The sequence below is a fragment of the Aspergillus neoniger genome (assembly GCF_003184625.1).
Source record: "Aspergillus neoniger CBS 115656 unplaced genomic scaffold BO87scaffold_29, whole genome shotgun sequence".
Lineage (NCBI taxonomy): Eukaryota > Fungi > Ascomycota > Eurotiomycetes > Eurotiales > Aspergillaceae > Aspergillus > Aspergillus neoniger.
In genome coordinates this window covers 260,048-278,818 of record NW_020291157.1, presented here as the reverse complement: position 1 = coordinate 278,818, position 18,771 = coordinate 260,048, and the positions used below count along the sequence as shown (strand labels likewise).

The 18,771-nt window shown below is 52.0% G+C and overlaps 5 protein-coding genes across 5 annotated transcripts; 4 read left to right on the top strand and 1 right to left on the bottom strand.

Annotated features, from left to right (window-relative positions):
• Positions 1–229: 229 nt before the first annotated feature.
• BO87DRAFT_364964 (C2H2-type zinc finger protein) lies at positions 230–2,545 on the top strand (the record flags this gene model as incomplete). Its single annotated transcript, XM_025621777.1, has 2 exons — positions 230–464; positions 514–2,545. Exons 1-2 carry the CDS (start codon positions 283–285, stop codon positions 2,543–2,545), a joined length of 2,214 nt encoding a protein of 737 aa, XP_025476894.1. The 5' UTR covers positions 230–282.
• Positions 2,546–3,101: 556 nt separating this feature from the next.
• On the top strand, positions 3,102–5,297 carry BO87DRAFT_314980 (phenol monooxygenase; the record flags this gene model as incomplete). The annotated part of the gene is made up of 5 exons (XM_025619680.1): positions 3,102–3,245; positions 3,314–4,283; positions 4,333–4,355; positions 4,402–4,855; positions 4,912–5,297. The coding sequence occupies 5 exons, from the start codon at positions 3,102–3,104 to the stop codon at positions 5,295–5,297; spliced, it is 1,977 nt and encodes a 658-aa protein (XP_025476893.1).
• An 806-nt stretch (positions 5,298–6,103) lies between these two features.
• Positions 6,104–10,372, top strand: pld2 (putative phospholipase D (PLD)). The gene is made up of 5 exons (XM_025623934.1): positions 6,104–6,519; positions 6,600–6,951; positions 7,008–7,151; positions 7,202–9,528; positions 9,576–10,372. Exons 1-5 carry the CDS (start codon positions 6,319–6,321, stop codon positions 10,257–10,259), a joined length of 3,708 nt encoding a protein of 1,235 aa, XP_025476892.1. The 5' UTR covers positions 6,104–6,318; the 3' UTR covers positions 10,260–10,372.
• A 1,767-nt stretch (positions 10,373–12,139) lies between these two features.
• BO87DRAFT_461481 (uncharacterized protein) lies at positions 12,140–14,253 on the bottom strand (the record flags this gene model as incomplete). Its single annotated transcript, XM_025629090.1, has 3 exons — positions 12,140–13,589; positions 13,638–13,923; positions 13,968–14,253. 3 exons carry the CDS (start codon positions 14,251–14,253, stop codon positions 12,140–12,142), a joined length of 2,022 nt encoding a protein of 673 aa, XP_025476891.1.
• A 2,732-nt stretch (positions 14,254–16,985) lies between these two features.
• BO87DRAFT_364954 (histidine phosphatase family protein) lies at positions 16,986–18,769 on the top strand (the record flags this gene model as incomplete). The annotated part of the gene is made up of 3 exons (XM_025621776.1): positions 16,986–17,124; positions 17,167–17,323; positions 17,374–18,769. 3 exons carry the CDS (start codon positions 16,986–16,988, stop codon positions 18,767–18,769), a joined length of 1,692 nt encoding a protein of 563 aa, XP_025476890.1.
• Between the last annotated feature and the right edge of the window lie 2 nt (positions 18,770–18,771).

Here is an 18,771-nt window from a genome sequence, read left to right as displayed (position 1 = left end):
ATCCCCGCAGCAAACTGATACTGGTATCAGCAACCACTCAACTGGTAGCATTGAAGTTAGTAACTACGTCCCAATCATTTTTAGACGTAAACCAATATTACTATTAGCTGGCTGTAAATCAGTTTGGACTGAAGCCTGAATCAACGTGTCACGTGCCCAGTATGAATGTGGGGTTTATTCTTTCTCCGCAACTCCGCAACTCCGCAACTCCGCAACTCCGCTCCTTCTACTCCGGACAACCGTTGAGAACCATCCCTCGTGTCTGAGTATGCTCGAGGCACCATGGAGAGTCGACCTGAAATGAAGCGCGCCTCGGACTCAGAGGCAGATCCACCACGTACGCGTCCTTGTCCTGCCTGCAACAAGACTTTTTCAAAAGCCGAACATCTCACCCGGCATCTCCGCAGCCACACTAAAGAGAGGCCGTATGTGTGTACTACCTGCGGGAAGGTGTACTCCAGAAGGTATGAACACTGAACCTAAGCTACTGCCATGTGCACTGACAATTGCTAGCGATGTGCTGCGGAGACATCTCAAAAGCCACGAGAAGCACTCTCAAAATGCTTCACCGCAGCCCCGAGCTTCGATTTCAGGGACCCCATCCCGATCAGTGGCGGAAGAGTCGACGATAATCTCTACCCCATCTCATGCGGCACCAAGGATACATGAGCTACTCAATGATGCTTCATTAATAGTACCAGCTGTACCTGACCAACTAATTAGCAGTACCGAACCATTACAACCCCAATCAGCGACAGGGATGAATTTGCATGACTCCGTACTACAGACAGATACCGATTCTTGGTTCCTTGGCGCAGACTTTGATGTAAATGCCTTGAACTTTTCCATATCATCGGCGATATCGGAATGGGCGCAACTGCCTTCCACACCACACATGTTAGGCTCTGCTGGCTTAGCAGAAGAGCCGCTGCATTCCGCACCAACGTCCTACGCAAAGGGGAACGGCGATGAATCGCATCCAGCGGACATTGTAAGGAAGAGATGGTTTACTTGCTTATCTCCGCCAGAGGTAGACCAATTCGTCTACAGAGGGCCCAATCGCCCCGGTGACTCGTTCCCTCAAGGGAGGATCGATGCCGATGACAACTATAGAGCTGGTCTCTCTCAGAGGTTGAAGCCTCGCATGCACGATGAAGCACTGCCATCCGCAGAGCAACTGAATCTCTTTGCAAAGCTCTTCTTTAGTCGATTTCACTCCCTGTTTCCGGTTATACATGCACCCACCTTTCGTCCGACCGCGGAAAATTCGTTGCTATTCTTATCAATCTGCTCAATAGGCAGCCTCTTTGTGGGGTCATCCCATGCAGTGGCACAAGGCCTGAGGATATTTGAACGACTGAATAAAGCAATTTTGGCCTCCTGGGAGTCTATTCTTGCTCATAGCCGACCGGATGCCTTATCGATGGTCCAAGCTGCCATTCTGGGCCAGACCTATGGAATTTTGTCCGGAAGGCCCAAGGACTTGGTCCTTGCGGATGTCCTTCATGGTACTGTAATGGGATGGACACGTGAGTCGAATAAATACGCTACTCTTGGACATGGACAGTTCCTCGATTCTTGTTCGACCGAACAAGAGGTGATCGAGCAGTGGCACCGATGGGCCGAGGCGGAACAGAGAAGACGGGTCGAAATCGCCTTAAATATACACGATGCGGAGCTTGCCAGCCTGATGCATCATGAGCCGATCCGCAAGCATCGATTCACACAATGTCCGCTGCTAGCCTCAGAACCAATGTTCATGGCTCCGACAGCCGCCCGATGGGCCAACATATACAAAGAGTCACCATCATTTACTAAATTAACCCCCTCTCCCGACCTTCACTTTCACTCCGCCGGACATGATTCTAGGTTCGCTGTCTATAGTGTGCTGGAGAGTATCAACGCCCATGTCATTGAAGCTCGCCTCTCAGGCACCTTAAACAGAGATACATCTCGGAATCTATCTAGCCTACTGATGCATTGGTGGAGTAAGTATAGCTCACAATACATTCAAGATGAAGAAGAGGACCCTTTCAGCCTTCCTGTATTGTGGCACTCGATTTACATGTCTCTTTACAGCGATATGGACGTGCTTGAACGAGCAGTTGGTCGTAATGGGCATGCAGCAGCCACTGATTCTCACCACGCGGTTCAAGGGTGGGCAGGCTCCCTGGATGCCAGTAAGTGCCTGGTTCATGCGCTGTTGATACAGCGTTACCTCGAGAGGATGCGAATTTCCTCTGAACCCGCAATACATGTGCCAGGGGCTCTCTTTTCGGCTGCTCTCGCATGGCTCTGCTTCACGAGAATTGGACAACAGCAATCCATCAACTTGAAAGCTTTCGATGCCCCAGAGATCCAGCTCCTGGGCAGTGAGACCGCGTTGCAAGAGGCCCAAGGGCAGGCATTCGGAGACTCTGCATTTGCAGATGTGAATCACTTACATCGACTGATTGATCTTCTGCACCGCTTTGGGCGCTGGACGATCTCGAAAACATTTGCCACTGTGCTATGCACGGCTCTGGAAGAAGTTAGAGAAGAATGACGTTCTTTGATTACGGATCCTATAGCAATACATTTATGCACGACCACTGGAGACAGCAAGTATCAATAAAGATGTGACGGCAAAGAAAGCAAATCTGGTTCATGCCGAGGTCATTAGTGCAGGCTCCCCACCGAAATGTGGGATGTGTTGCGGGGTGGCGGGGTGACCCCGTGGATCGACACACCGAAGGGGTTTGCAGACTGCTGACATGAGGATTATGAGAGCACTTACGAGATGGCCTGCATATTAATCCCACTCAATTTGACGCACTACACAATGGTTCCGCCAATGGTACTATTGATTATGGCATAACCGGCATGATCACTAGAAACCCCATACGTGCGCAGCAATGCAGGTGGACCTGGCTCACTCGGGTCGCCCATCGCTCGCTGTGTACCTTCTTCCCGCCTGTGGGGTACTGATGTGTGGGGTTTCTCCAGACGATGCCGCATTCAACAACCGAGTGAATATTCACCCATGAGAGATGGTATATAGATCTACAAGCCCGCTGAATATATCATCCCAAGAGAACTGATCCAATCAAGCACACATTGAAATGCCGGTATTTACAGAATTCGCATCCAAGTCGCGGGACCTGCGTGTCCTTCCTTCATTTGCTCTTCCATTACCTCGACTTACTCCGCCGTTCGAACCCACCGTAAACGATGGAGTCGAACGCTACGAGGTTGTCATCGTTGGGGTAAGTCCCATCAGACAACGGATGTTGCCACTCAACATACACGAGCGAGAGTTGATAACATCATGCAGGCCGGACCCTCGGGGCTGATGCTGGAACTTCTGCTGGCCAGATACGGATTGAGTGAAGAATCTCTCCTTTGTATTGATTCGAAGCCAAGCACGTTGAAATCAGGACAGGCAGATGGCGTTCAACCTCGGACGTTGGAAGTATTTAAAACCTTGGGGATTTCCGACGAGATTGAGAACGAAGCATGTCAAATGTGGCAGTTTGCCTTTTGGAATACCTCATCGGACCCATCCAGAATCATTGAGCGGAAATCCGTGGTCCCCGAAGTGATACCCCCGGCTCGGTTTCGCTACGAGGCTACTATACATCAGGGACGCATTGAACGGATTATGGAGACTGACCTTCTGCGGTACTCCAAAAGAGGCGTGCAAAGGGACACCAAGTTGATCCATGTCCAGCTGAATGAAGATGACAAGGAGTTCCCTGTCCTGGCGGAGATTGAGACACGCGGGGTAAGAAGATTGATCCGCACAAAACACCTCGTTGGAGCAGACGGAGCACACTCGATGGTACGTCAGTGTGTGGGACTAAAGCTGGAGGGTCAATCGCTCGACCATATCTGGGGCGTTATAGACTTGGTAGTGGATACGGATTTTCCTGACATTCGCCGGCGATGTGCAATCCATTCCCCAGCTGGCTCGGTGATGGTCATACCACGAGAACGGATCGTGACGGGTGAGTATCTTACGCGACTTTATGTCCAGGTACCCGGAATGGCAAACCCCGATGGAGATATAGTGGGAGCGGCTACCCCAGTTTCCGAACATGATGATGCCAGGGTACGCAGACAGAAGGTGACGAAGGAGGGAATCCTGAAGCAAGCATCGGACGCTTTCAAGCCATATTACCTGAGGCCGAAAAGCGAGGAGTCAATCGACTGGTGGGCAGCGTATCAGATTGGGCAGCGGGTCTCGCCGGAATTTATTGTCAACGACTCTACTGGAGTTCCTAGAGTATTCATTGTGGGAGATGGTACGTGCACTCTTCACTGAGGACTAGAATCACCTGCTGACGATCATAGCTTGCCATACTCATAGTCCAAAGGTACTATCTCCGAACTTTTTGTGGGACGCAGCTAATTGTTGTCTAGGCCGGCCAAGGAATGAATGTGTCCATGATGGATTCGTATAACCTGGCCTGGAAGCTGGCCTACCACATTCACGGACTCAGCCCATCGTCTACCGAGCCCGACCAGCCACATCCCCTCCTCGACACTTATCATCTGGAACGGCATGCGAACGCGCAGCAGCTAATTGAATTTGATCGCAAGTTCTCTACCATCTTCTCGGGTCAACTGGACACGGAGGAGTCAGGCATGTCGCACGCGGAATTTGTGGCCACATTCAACACCGGCAACGGCTTCACCAGCGGCTGCGGGGTGGAATACGGAGAGAGTATGATCGTTGACCGAACTGCATCGGAGGGACAGGATAGCCCCATCCGGGGCGACGACTACTTATCAGGAATACTGCGACCGGGCAGACGATTGCTGAACGTGAAGTTGAGACGTCATGCGGATGGATGGCACCGGGATATTCAGGACGGTTGGTATCATCATCCCTCCACCCCTTGCATATGCTAATCATGGCCACACGTTTAGACCTGGCATCCACGGGCCGGTTCCGCGTTCTAACGCTCACGTCTAATGATCTTCTGAGCGCCCAAAGTGTGTCTGCTCGATCATTGCAGAATGTGTCTGCATTGCTGGGTACTTTCCCAGCAGGGGTCATCGAGCAGATTGTGGTGCACCCGCAGCTCCCGAGAGAGTTTGAATGGGACAGCCTTCCGGGTTGCGTAAAAGAACATGCGGAGATGCGCTTCTATAATGGAAGCGAGCTGGAGGATGCATATGGAATCTACGGGGTGGACCCTCATCAGGGAGCCATGGTGGTTGTCCGGCCCGACGGGTATGTTGGGATAGTTGTAGCGCTCGGGGATGTGGATCGCGTGGGAGAGTACCTGCGTCGCTGCATCAGAACGAGGTAGAGATGGTTGATTACCGCCATGTACATATCACCAGTCCAATGAGGGTATAGTTCGTCGAGCTGCAGTGGTCACGGTCCCTCGCCAATTCAGCCCTGTTTTCCGAGATGTTCCGGGGGAACTATGATTGTCGGGATGCATGCATGGCTGATGATGGATGGCAGCCGAGAGATCCGCCTGAGCCACAACATTCCGGGCGGGGTGGGTATCACGTGTCTTTTTGTTAAATTCACTCTCAATACATACAGTCTCTAGTTAGTTGTTAGTTGTTAGTTGTTATGTGTCTGATAATACTAACATCTTACTTACTCAGGAGGTATTAGTCTGGGCTTGACCGCCACAAAGTGAAACCCCTACTCCATCACACTAAATAGACTAGTTGAAGACACTTGGCAGGACTGCACAGCCACATCAACGGCACAATTCGAGCCAAATGGTTCCCCACTTCTAAGCCGGGCCAGCCTGCATCCCCGAATCAAACTAGACTGACTTGACTAGTTTAACTTATGAGTTGGGATCGAGATCATCGTGGAAATGCAATGGAGGGGTTGCCCTATGTCTAGTGACCCCAGGCAAAAGCAACAACCAGGGAAGTCCATCAGTCATTGGAATCCCCGGTCGGGATTATTCATTAAAAATAATAATAATAATTGCAGCCTAAATGTGGATTCCCTGGAGCACACAGCTGGAGTGAGAATGAATGAATGACTGACTGACTGACTTGAGACTTTCTTGGAGGGGCGGGGCTCGTCGTCAGTCCCGTCAGCCGCGCCCTCCATCATCCATCTATCTTTCTCTTTCTCTTCTGTCTGTCTGTCTCCACTGGGCTGATCCCCTCCTCTTCCTTCTTCCCTCTCTTCTCCCCTCCCCACTATTTCTACTACTAATAGCTCCTGTTTCCCCCCTGGGTTGTTTGCTCGTCTACCACCTCAAAAGTAATCCTCCGCGAGGATTCTCTGTTATACTACCTCTATCATTAAACCTCTTCTCTCTCTACCTTTTTGTTTTTGTGTCCCACTGTATCATGACCCGCCCCGAAGACGACCTGGCTTATGGCCAGTACTACCAGGACTCCGCCCGGGGAGCCTCTTCCGGAGACTCTTCCAGGGGTCTGAGTGACACTTTCAAGAAGCTCAAGCAGACCTACAAGTCTCACCAGTCGCAACAGGGCTCTTCCCAGCAGACTCAGCAGTCGCAGCAATCCCAGTCCGCCAGCTACTACAATGTATGTGAAAGTTGTTGCCTGTCTGTACCTGGTCACTTTGCCCGATCCCCGGTACTAACCGCCCCGTTCCTCTTCTTCAGACTTCGAACCAGACCTACCAGTCCCAAGGTCCCTCGCAGTCCCAGCCACACCCTCCCCCTCAGCAACAACAACCCCATCCGTCGAAACCCCAGAAGCAGGACAAATTCTCCGGCTTGTTTGGAAAGCTCGAGGAATTCGGCAATGAGGTGGCACAGAAATTGGGTACCGCGCTCGACCCCCAGGCCTATGCCGAGTATGGCGCACCAAAGCCGCAGACGGAGAACCGCTTCGGGAGCTTTGCATCCCCGCGTCAGGGTAACGAGGTTAAGTGGCACGTGGACGGTTGTGCCTACTTTTATGCGGTGTCCAAGGCATTGGAGAGCGCCAAGGAGTATATCTGGATTCTGGACTGTAGGTATCCCAGGGATCGCGGTGTTGGAGGGTATGAGACTGACTAGACATGTTAGGGTGGCTTTCTCCGGAGCTTTACCTGAGACGTCCCCCGGCGAAGCACGAACAGTACCGGCTGGATCGGATGCTGTTGGCTGCGGCGCAGCGCGGAGTCCGGGTGAACATCATTGTGTACAAGGAGGTGACCCAGGCACTGACCCGTATGTTTCCTGCGTCCTTTGCGTGAACCGGCAGCTGATTTGACTCGCAGTCTCTTCCCATCACACCAAGCACCATCTGGAAGACCTCCACGAAAATATTGCCGTATTCCGTCACCCCGATCATCTTCCCGACCGCCAGGAACTCGAGGCGTCCATCCACACGTCTCTCCAGAACCTGTCTCTCGATGCCGGAAACCTGGCCAAGATGTCTGAAGATGCCATCAAGGGCATCTACGGCATGCACGAGGATGTCATTCTGTACTGGGCTCACCACGAAAAGCTTTGCCTCATTGATGGCCGCATTGCCTTCATGGGGGGTCTGGATATGTGCTTTGGCCGCTGGGACACCAATCAGCATGAACTCGCTGACGTGCATGGCCAGGACCTGAACAAGATTGTCTTCCCTGGTCAGGACTACAACAACGCCAGAGTGAGCGACTTCCACGACGTTGCCCACTGGGAGCAGAACCAGCTGGACCGGAAGGACACCTCTCGCATGGGCTGGTCCGACATCTCGGTCAGCTTGCACGGTCCGGTCGTTGAAGATCTGAGGAAGCACTTCGTTCAGCGGTGGAACTTCATCTATGACTCCAAGTACCAGTCGCGCAACAACTCGAGATACGCCAGATTGTCCCTGTACGGCCGGCCCACCTCGGGTCCTCAGCAGCAAGGTCCCCAACAGGGTGGTCAGGCTCAGAAGCCGCCTGCATCCCCTCAGCCTGGTGCCACTGGCCCTCCTGCACCAAGCTGGCAACAGCAGGCTGCGTCTCCCCAGCCTGGGGCGAACCCTGGTCCTCCCGCTCCCAGCTGGCAGCAACAGGCAGCTCCGTCGCAGAGTGCCCATGCACCCAGTACTAGCAGCTCTTCTACCCCAAGCTGGCAGCAGCAGCAGACCGGAGTTGCTACTACTCAGCCTCCCAGCAGTGCTAACCCCGCGACACCAACCTGGCAGCAGCAGGCACCGGCACCCCAGGGTGGCTACCCTGTCAGTCACTCCCCCAACCCGAGCAGCCAAGAGAAGCCCAGCTGGCAACAACAGACTGCGCAGCCCAGCAGCTACAACCAACCCCCGGCGCAAGACACCGGTAGCCAGGAGAAACCTAGCTGGCAACAGCAGCCTGCACAACCTACCGGCTACAACCAGCCCCAGACGCAAAGCACTGGCAGTCAAGAAAAGCCCAGCTGGCAACAGCAGAGTTCGGAGCCTCCCGCGTACTCGGCCCACCCGCAGCAGCACTACACTTACAGTGGTGACTCCTTCCCTCCGCCCCCTCCTGGCCCTCCGCCAGCCCAGGGTTCTGCGCAGACGTCTCATCAGGCGTACAATCCGCCGCCGCAGCAGCAGCAGCAGCAGAGCCATACACCTACCCAAGCTCAGACTCAAGGCCAGACCCAGTACTACCCGCCTCCTCCGAGCCAGGAGATCCATCACTCGCAGACCCGCGGTATCCACGATGCATCGGGCGGATATGGCGACTCTGAGAGGGGCTTCAACCCCCGCCGCCTGCGTGAGAACTTCATGGACTACGGCAACGTCCTGCGCGGCGAGTTGGCAGGCCAGATCCATCAGTACCAGGATCGTTTCTCCACTCATGGCCGTCAAGCCAGTCAGCCCCGTGGTAACATGACTTGCCAGATCGTGCGCAGCTGCTCGAAGTGGAGTAACGGCACCCCGACCGAGCACTCCATTCAGGATGCGTACGCGGCGGTCATTCGCAACAGTCAGCACTTTATCTACATTGAGAACCAGTTCTTCATCACGGCGACTGGCGATGCCCAGAAGCCGGTGGAGAACAAGATTGGTGTTGCCATTGTGGAGCGTATTCTGCGCGCAGCCCGTGCTGGGGAGAAGTTCAAGATCATTGTCGTGATCCCCTCCGTTCCTTGCTTTGCCGGAGACTTGAGCGATGAGTCTACCCTTGGTACTCGCGCGATCATGGAGTTCCAGTACAACTGCATCAACCGTGGAGGTAGCAGCATCATGGAGATGATTGCCAAGGAGGGTTTCAACCCGATGGACTACATCCGGTTCTATAACCTGCGCAACTACGACCGCATCAATGTCAGTGGCCCGCTGATGCAGGCCGAACAGCAGAGCGGTGTCAATTACGAGGATGCCCGCAAGCAGCAGGACGTGGCGACCGGTGGCCCTGGTAGTTATGGTCCCGGTGCTCCTCGGGCAGCTTTCGACACCACCGCGCCTTATCAGCAGTACCAGCAGGCTGCCCAGCAGGTGGGCGGCAAGTCTGGCCAGTGGGATAGTGTGAGCAGCTGCTACATGCTCAATGGTCCGGACATTCGCAACGTCCCCTGGAATGGACCTCCGGAGGCTGAGATTGATGCGTTTGTCACCGAGGAGCTCTATGTTCACTCCAAGGTATGTTAGCATTCATATGGTATAAGTGCAGGACTAACAAGATGCAGGTGATGGTCGCCGACGACCGTGTTGCCATTGTCGGATCGGCCAACTTGAATGATCGCTCTCAGCTGGGAACTCACGACTCGGAAATTGCCATCATCATTGAGGACTACACCCCTGTGCAGTCCCGCATGAACGGCCAGCCCTGGACCGCCAGCCGGTTCGCCGCCTCCCTTCGTCGCCAGCTCTTCCGCAAGCACTTGGGACTACTGCCGCCCCAAGACCCGGAGCGACCAGATGGCAACTTTGAGCCAGTGGGCGTTCCCAACACCACCGACTTTGAGTCACCCGAGAGCCAGGTCGTCGCCGATCCGCTGGCGGATACGCTGCACAGTATGTGGAACACGCGGGCTCGGACGAACACGGAAGTGTTCCGTAAGGTCTTCCACTCGGTTCCGGATGACACCGTGCGCAACTGGGCCACGTACAAGGAGTTTTACGGATACTACTTCCACAACGCGGACAAGCAGGCGTATGGCGAGGACGAGTCCAGACCTGCTCGGTACAAGTATGGGCACGTGGTCCGCGACGACTTCCCTCCGGGTCCGGAGGGAGTCAGGCAAGTCAAAGATCTGCTCAGCCAGGTCAAGGGTACATTGGTGGAGATGCCTTTGATGTTCCTGATTGAGGAGGATGTGGCGAAGGAGGGGTTGACGCTGAATGAGATTACGGAGCCAATCTACACTTGATTGGCCTGATTTGACGAGATTAGCAGACTACCATTTATCACGCTTTGTTAGTTAGGGATTACTAGCCATGAATTATTCTTTGATTGAAGCGAATGAAGTGTGGTTGATGTTGATATTGTTCTCGAGAACAATACTAAGCGGGTGGTTCTGATTGGGTGCCACCGCCCGTCGATAAAGTATGCACCGAAATCCGGGGATTCTCATGGCAGAACATGTAGTCTGCTCCAACTATTCGTGTGCCCTGGAGTGAAAGATGTCTTTCAGCTCTAGACTGAGTATGTACCCACATGACTGCATTTGCCTACACACAATGCACAACACTTCCATCTGCATTATATCCATTCCCGATGCAGACAGTCTATCTCAGCAGGTACCGCGACAATCCGGTACCTTTCGTATTCATCCATTCCCGCCCTGGTTCGATAGAGCTTCTGTCGGACTTGCCTCACCAGGAACAATAGAGCCATAGATAGCATTGACTGGGACACCCCAATCAGATTATCTCCTGCATTGCCCGACAATCCGTCTAGACAATCTCCGATCAAATCAGCTACCTGCAATGGTATCTACACCTATCCTTAGCAGGATTGACCTTGTGACATTGGTTCATTTCATTCATGAATCCACATTTAATGGACCTCAATCCAATCACCCGCACCACCTGAATCATGAACATGCAGATGAATCCGGATCCGAACGTCTTTTCCATAGCACAGATACTGACGCATACCATGAACTAATGTAGACATCAAAGAAACACCTCCCAGGAGGAGATCTCTATGTAGTAAGACATCTATATAAACCCCCTCAACCACCCCCCAAACTCGACTTCTTCTTCGTCTTCTTCTCCTCATCACAAAAACAAACCCAGCATTTCAAAAAGAAAACTTTTTTGCAACGCAAATCACTATCAATCATCATGTCTCCCTACCAAGTTGCTAAGGACTCTGTCTCTTGCGGTATGCCCCTTCCCCTTCCTATCATCCAATCATCCTTCATAATACACCCCTGGGGGGTATGAGAGAGAGAGAGAGAGAGAGAGAGAGAGAATAACATACTAACGAAGTTATAATACAATATAGCTGGCTCCCCCGGTGGCGGCTGCGTGGTCATGTAAAGACCCACCGCGAAGAACCCACGAGATATAAACCCGAGATTTTCCATTATCCATTCCATGCACGTCAATCTTATGCAAAGCTGAACCGCCAATCTGCAATGTCAATCAAGAAATATTGAGGGATAGTCAATGCTCGCTCCGACTATCTCCACACTTCAAATCCAACATACCAGAAAAAAAAGGACCCGTGACCGCTTATCTCGCTTACCCTATACCATCTATCTACCGACCTACCTCGCAAGTCAATTCGATATCAACAAAAAGAACACCACAAAATAACTAAAAATAAATAATGGGGGAGATATGCCCGTGAACTGCGTTGCGTTGCACGTGGCGCTGACACCTTTTTTTACTTTACTGCTATGAACGGATACTTGAACCTCGAATCCTACCTATCCTTGGTCGTATATTCCATCTTTCTTTCTTTTCTTCCTTCTCACTCACTCTCTGCACGACATTGAATATTATGATGATTGAGAACTGGATGGTCCGTTCTGGTGTTTGGTAAGGTTGGTGGTTTGGTTTTGTCTTTAATGGATTGGAATACTCGGGAATGGTCATGTTTTCAACTCTACTTTTCTGGAATGAGTTGAAGTTCAGTTTTCGGGATGGGAAATACTTTCGAGGGAATATTTTATATATCTTTTATAGAGTCAATATATTTATATTCGATTCTATAATGCTTTTTCTTGGTTATGTACTTCGTAATTGTATATGTAGTAGGCTGTAAGTAAGGGTGATAGGGGAGGAAGAGGAGGGGTGATCATGGAAGCAACCCCTCACGCAGTCCAGCAATCAACCGCCTCATCATCGGGTTCACTTCTCCCGTCATCTTCTCTACCTGCACCACCTCCTTCTCGATCTTATCTTCTATATCACGGAGAAGGTCCCTCGTGGCGGCCAGTGCTCCGTACTCGCGGAGCAGAAGAACCAGGCAGCTGTAGTTCACCGAGTTGCCGCAGGGGTCTCGCTTCTCCTCTGCGCAGGAGCAGCCACTGCTCTTGGTTGACTCCTTGCTGCCTTCAAAGAGGTATCGGGAGATCTGCGCCCGACTGTCCGGTTTGATATTGGCGAGGCGAATAACCGGGTACGAGAGGACGCGTGCATCGCTGGATTTGCTCAGTTGGGTGTCTCGGTTGTGGAACGAGAGATAGTCTTCCTTCACGTGGACGAAGCGAGCGAGTAAGATAGCCAAGGGGGTGAGATCGGGCTTGCAGTGGAAGGGGATACAGCTCTCAGCTTGGAGGAGTTTGACGAGGAGTGTGTATAGGGAGCCGGTGGTGTCGTCGACGACGGAGAGATATTCGGCTTCGGATGGGATGCACGCGTTGTATTTCCAGTTCAGTTCTCGGCTGTGTCCGGCGTATAGACGGTTGAAGCCATTCAAGAGGATATCTGTTGCGAGGGCAGGGTTGGCTAGGGCGCGTGCCTCCGATACCGACTGGATGAAGGTGTAGTAGGCGCTGTTGGTAGCCTGCATGGTGCCGAAGACGGCGTGCGCAGTGGGCTGGTTGTAGCGGTGGGTGTTGTCCGCGGTGATGTCGGTTAGGGTTGTAGTTGCGTTTTGCAGGGAGGTGATGAGAGTCGAGATGCATTTGACTGCTGGGGGTGGGGCACGGGTCCATGTGTTTAAGGCGGAGGGGGCCATGTTGAGGATCTGGACTGAGGGAGACGGGGGCATGGAGCTGATGTAGTTGGTCACGGCGGTGAGGGTTGTGGATTCGCTGCGCTCGTAGGTGCCGGAGTATGTGTGTGGGGATGATGAGAAGGACATGGTGGAGGCTGGGGTGGTGACTCGTGTCCATTCGGAGGGGGAGCATGAGCAGGCGCTGGATGAGTTGTTGCAGGGGCCAGATGAGGATAAGGCACGCCAGTAGTTGTAGCCTGCCATTGCCATTCCGGCTGCTTCGATCCACCGGCGGAGTCGCATCGACTCGACGGGGTATTTTCCGTAGATGTCTGCTTGGAGAGAGCGGTAGCGGAATTCGAGGTCCATGATTCTGCTTTTCAGTCCTTCTTTTCCTTGAAAAGGGAGATTTGGCATTCTGCAAAAGTCGGTTTGGTAGGATGCTGCGGTGGTGGTGTTCGCACCCCAGTACTCGTCGTTCAGCATGTGGTATTCATCCACTACGGTCTTGATGTCGCGGAGGACCATGCGGTCCATTTCGGTTAGTTTCATGCCTATGGCGAACTCGAGGATGGGCCAGAAAGTTCTATGTCTGTTAGAATGGAGTTTTGAGGTGTGGAAGTCGGCGACGTACCTAAACGCTGAGCTCTTCCTGCATCCAAATGACATTGGCTCCGGTGCGACAGATTTCCCGAGAAGCTCAAGGATAAGCATACCCTGTTCACGATCGAACTGGATAGCTTCAGTAGCCACCTCATAGATCAGAGTCCGCAGCTGGGCCTGTCTGTCGCCAAACTCCCTGTTGCATGCACTAGGACAAGAGCACGACGAAGCTGAAGCGACAGAGCACCGATCCATACATCTGGTCAGCATGTTGTAGACTTCCGCCCTGCTCTGCGAGTCCAATTGATCGGAAAAGGCTACATTATTAGCTGTGTGCAATAGAGATGAGGACAGCACATACCATCACACAAATGGCCCAATTCAATCAACTTCACAGCCGTTGCCATTCTATCCGGCAATGCCTCCGGGACCACCAAGGGAAGCAGATTTCTTCCGACATTGACAGGCCGGGACGACACACCGCCACAGCGAATAGTATCCCAGATACAAGCGAGCTTTTGCGCGGCAGTGATGGCGATTTCGTTGTATTTGCTGATCCGCACCGGGAGGGTTGTGAACGCGCCGGAGTTGCGGACGTCGATCTCGTTGACGGTGGTTGAGTTGATCCAGGTTGCTGAGCACTCCATGATGAAGAACGGGCGCGTGGCGTCTGAAAGAGAATGGTGAAGATGAAGATGAGATGAAAGGTGGATGTGCGATATCGTGGGACTTTATATAGCATTCAGGGGCGGGCCATGGACTGTGGCTCAACTTGCGGGATTCATCATCTCTTGGTCGGTGTATGCACAATTCCGATATATCCACTTGCTTTCAGTGGCTAACCTGCAACAAGGAGCATAATATCGGACGAAGCGCATTGGGGTGGTGCGGTTCTCCGGAGACATATCAGATTTGGCGGTGTTCCTTGCGTGCCATAACCAGTGCTGCATGTGATATCCCATTGCGGTGGCGTTCTGCTCATCTGCTTGGATCCCGAGGGAAGAGGCTGAGTTCCGTCTAGGAAGTGATTATTATTCAGTAGAAACACAGCACATGCTGCTGTAGTAAATACTTCTTCTCCAAGATAAAAGGAATCATGAACGAGCCATTAGGCATCCACCAGATTACTAACCTGTGGCATTACTTTCCTCACGCACTGTCGTTGATCAAATAGACTACCTCTAATGATTCGAAACGTACTTCATGCCCTTGAGTTGATACACTCCCCTTGTGCTTTCCATTTCTTATTGTTTCTTCTCTCCCTTCTTTGTGAGGGCCAGCGGCGAGGTTGTCGTCTCGTACATGAGTTAATACTATATAGGAACACCTCTACCACTGTAAAGATAACATCGCTTACCACATAGACCTCTACATAGGGCCCTAATATGTACTATCTAAAACATGTAAAGTAGATCAACTTGCGCATTACTGGTCAGATTTCTGGACTTTGATATCAGCCTCAGGGAGGGGGTCTCCGAGATTATCCCCCGAACCATCCCAAGCCTCCTCAAGTGCACTCTTAAATTCGTCGCAACTGATATCTTCGGATATTGTGGCACTTAATACAATCGTTTTGTTAGCCAAAAATACTGTACCCCTTCTTGTAAATAAACAGGATACTAAACATACATCACTGAATACGATGTATCGCAATCGTCTGACGGTTGGCTATGAATAGCACTCTCCAATCTCAAGGCCACGTTCATTAACAGCGAGACTGATGGCAGTGATAATGGGGCTGTCGCTATAACCCGATGGTTTTGTTAGATGATGCTTCGCTTGGTTTTAGACTGAATTGAACTTACGTGTCTCCTGCCTGGCCTAGATCATCACCATTAGCAGGAGTATTCGAGAGTTGGAATTCAATCAACTAGACAGGAAGATATAATTAATCAGTGCGGTTATATCATTCTCGTATACTGATGGGAAACGAACAAATATGGTCTGTTTGATAAAATTTAGATATAGTTAGAAGCCAGTGTCACAATGGCAGTCAGTTATATTTGGTATGTACTTGCAGGCATCTTGATAATTTTCGGAGATGTTGATAGGAAACGGTAGTACGGAAGTGGGGTTGAAGAAATGGAAGGAATGAGGATGGACGATGTCTTCGGAAACACTTTAATAAAGCCAAGCAACTGATAAGAAGGAGGGGTCCCCTCAGCTCCTCCGATGTTATGACCCCGTTTTCGGCTGTTCCTCAATCCACATTCTTCAGCTGAGAGCCGATCGATTTCCCTCGGCGCCTATCATCATCTGCCACGAGCTGGAAACCCACCCTTAGCTTCCCCTCTCCAGCCGCACCCGGAAATCTTATTTAGATGGTTTCTGTGACGTACCGACTACCAAGAGAAATGTTCGTCCTTGTAGAACCGAGGAGCAAATAAGAAGTTTGAGTTGTCGTCCATGTTTGACGAGGTAGCGTTGGCTTTAACTAGGCTTGCCCTAAGAGAGGTTACAGCAAGTGAGGAAACAAGCAGTCCAAGTCCGGAAGGCGCGAACTTGGTGTGTCATGTAGCGCCAATCTAACATGTTCCACATCTCCTCCATCGCCATTAGCTTGATCGACTGTTACAACCACGATCGGGTAGATCTTAGATCCGCCTTTCCTACTCGCATGGCCTGACCAAGCCACAATCTCAGACGCTATGCAGACTGCCCTCATTGTGCTGCAGCAAGATGCGAATATTACGCACGCTTTCCAATAGTGATGACTGAGCCACAGCAGTGAGGCTTCAAGGCCGCGACACTATGCAATTAGTCGCATGGATGCATTGCAGACGCATCTGCATGTGTTGTATGCTTCGATTGGATTGCCCCAGGGTGGCTATTTTGCAGCCATTATTGACTGACCATCAGTTCTCGGGCTTTCCCGTACTGTTTTCTGAGAATGGCCCTTCTCTTCTGCGACCGTCTGATTTGTGAAGATCCACAAGCGGCTATTCTCAAGCCACCGCTCTTTCATCGGTCGGTCGGAAATAGATACTAGCAGCCAACGTGTTGGTTCGGTCTTTCACAAACAGACGAATTCAACGCTTGTCGATATTATTTGAAGTTCTCGATTCGAGAAGATTAAATGATAACAGGTACCAGCATTAGCAGCTGATGAGGTAAGAAGGCCAAGTGCGGAGACGCCATCCACGGTTCACCCGAATCATCGTTTCCAATATGTCGCATTCCCCTCATCACGGTACTCGATCCTCGTCATATTGGAGTTAGACATAGATGCCAAGTGCCAATTGGGATTGGTGACATGAAGCGAGCACCCTCCTCCAGGGTCTTTTCATGGCAGATGCACTGACGTAAATAGCCGTTGAGCTGCATCTTAATCCCAGCTCAAATGCATCTTTCTTCACTGTTTTCCAAAATGATTCCAAAGATGAGACTCCACATTACTTGGGGTAGTCTCGTTCTGCTGGCTGTCTCGTATGTCTCGGCCAACGATCAGTATGTGATAGGAGTGGCACCCACCACCACAGAACCAGAATGGTTCAAAACCCGACCACAAAGCTTCCAAGGTATTCACCCTCCCTTTTCCGTCTGCTCGACTAACAGTTCAGGATACACGGCGACCGGAGCTGCGCCGTTTCTGGCGCAGACGAATCCTGCTCCCTTTGGCAACCCGGCCACCTACACAGCCAACCATCCGTTGGAGACATCGCAGCCTATCCACGGAGCCAAAGACCGCAATATCTTCCATCACATGGGCATCTTGAGGTAAATACACTCCGTGCTTACTTCCAACAAACGGCTACATAGCCCGACAGTCCGTACTACCCCCGATCCGACGGATTCGGTGTCGACGAATACCCACGCCCCAAAGGCTCAAACATCACACAAATGCACATGCTACACCGACATGGCTCACGCTATCCCAACAAAGACGAAGGCGACGACTTCGCCAACTGGGCCAGAACCCTCACCAACGCTACATCCCACGGCGCCATATTCAGCGACGAACTCTCCTTCATCCACAACTGGACCTACACCCTGGGCTCCAACATCCTCACCCCCCGCGGACGAGAAGACCTTTTAGAAAGCGGCATTCTCAACTTCTTCAACTACGGCCATCTCTACACTCCCGGAACCAAGATCGTCGCACGCACCACCACTCAAGACCGCATGCTCAAAAGCGCCGAGAACTTCCTCGCGGGATTCTTCCACCTAGACTGGGACGAGCACGCGAACCTACTCGCCATGATCGAAGAGCAGAGCTTCAACACCTCTCTCCAAGCCAAAAACGCCTGTCCCAACGCCATGAACATCTCCTTTGATGACTACGTATCCAACACCGTCACAAAATGGAAATCCCACTACCTCGCCCACCGAACCCACCACCTCAACCACCTCTCCACCAAATACCACTGGACCACCAACGACACCTTCACCGCGCAAACCCTCTGCGCCTACGAAACCGTCGCCCTCGGCTACAGCCCCTGGTGCGCCCTCTTCACCTTCCCCGAATGGGAGGGATTCTCCTACACCTACGACCTCACCTTCGGCGGCAACGCAGGCTTCCAATGTCCCATCAGTCGCGCAATGGGCATCACCTGGGTAGAAGAATTCCTCGCACGCGTCGAGAACCGCTCATTCTCAACAGAAGGATCATCCTCTGCCGCGAACCTCACCCTGAACACCAACCCAACCACCTTCCCCACAAACCAATCCCTCTACTTCGACTTCGTCCACGACAAGATCTTCCTCGGTGTCCTCACTGCCTTCGGACTACGGCAGTTCGCTGACCTCCCATTCCCAGATTACACTGATACGAATGAGACTCACTTACCCCGCGACCACGATTTCCAAACAGCAAAAATCATCCCCTTCGCCGGCCGTCTTAATATCGAGATTATCCGCGCTCCACATAGGATCAACCCTTATCGTACCCACGATCCTCATCAGGATACTTATGTGAAGGATACAGGGGAGACTGGGTACGTGCATTTCCTGCTTAATCAGCGCACGGTGCCGCTACATAAGAGTCTGCCGGAGTGTTCGTTCAGGACTGATGGGTGGTGCGAGATGGATGCGTTTCTGCGGGCGCAGAGGGATAGTCTGCAGAAGGCTGAGTATGATTTTACCTGTGTGGGGGAGTGGGATTTGGGAGAGTTTGGGGAGGTGCAGGATGGGGTTCCTGTTCGGAAGGAGGAGATGAAATTGTAGAT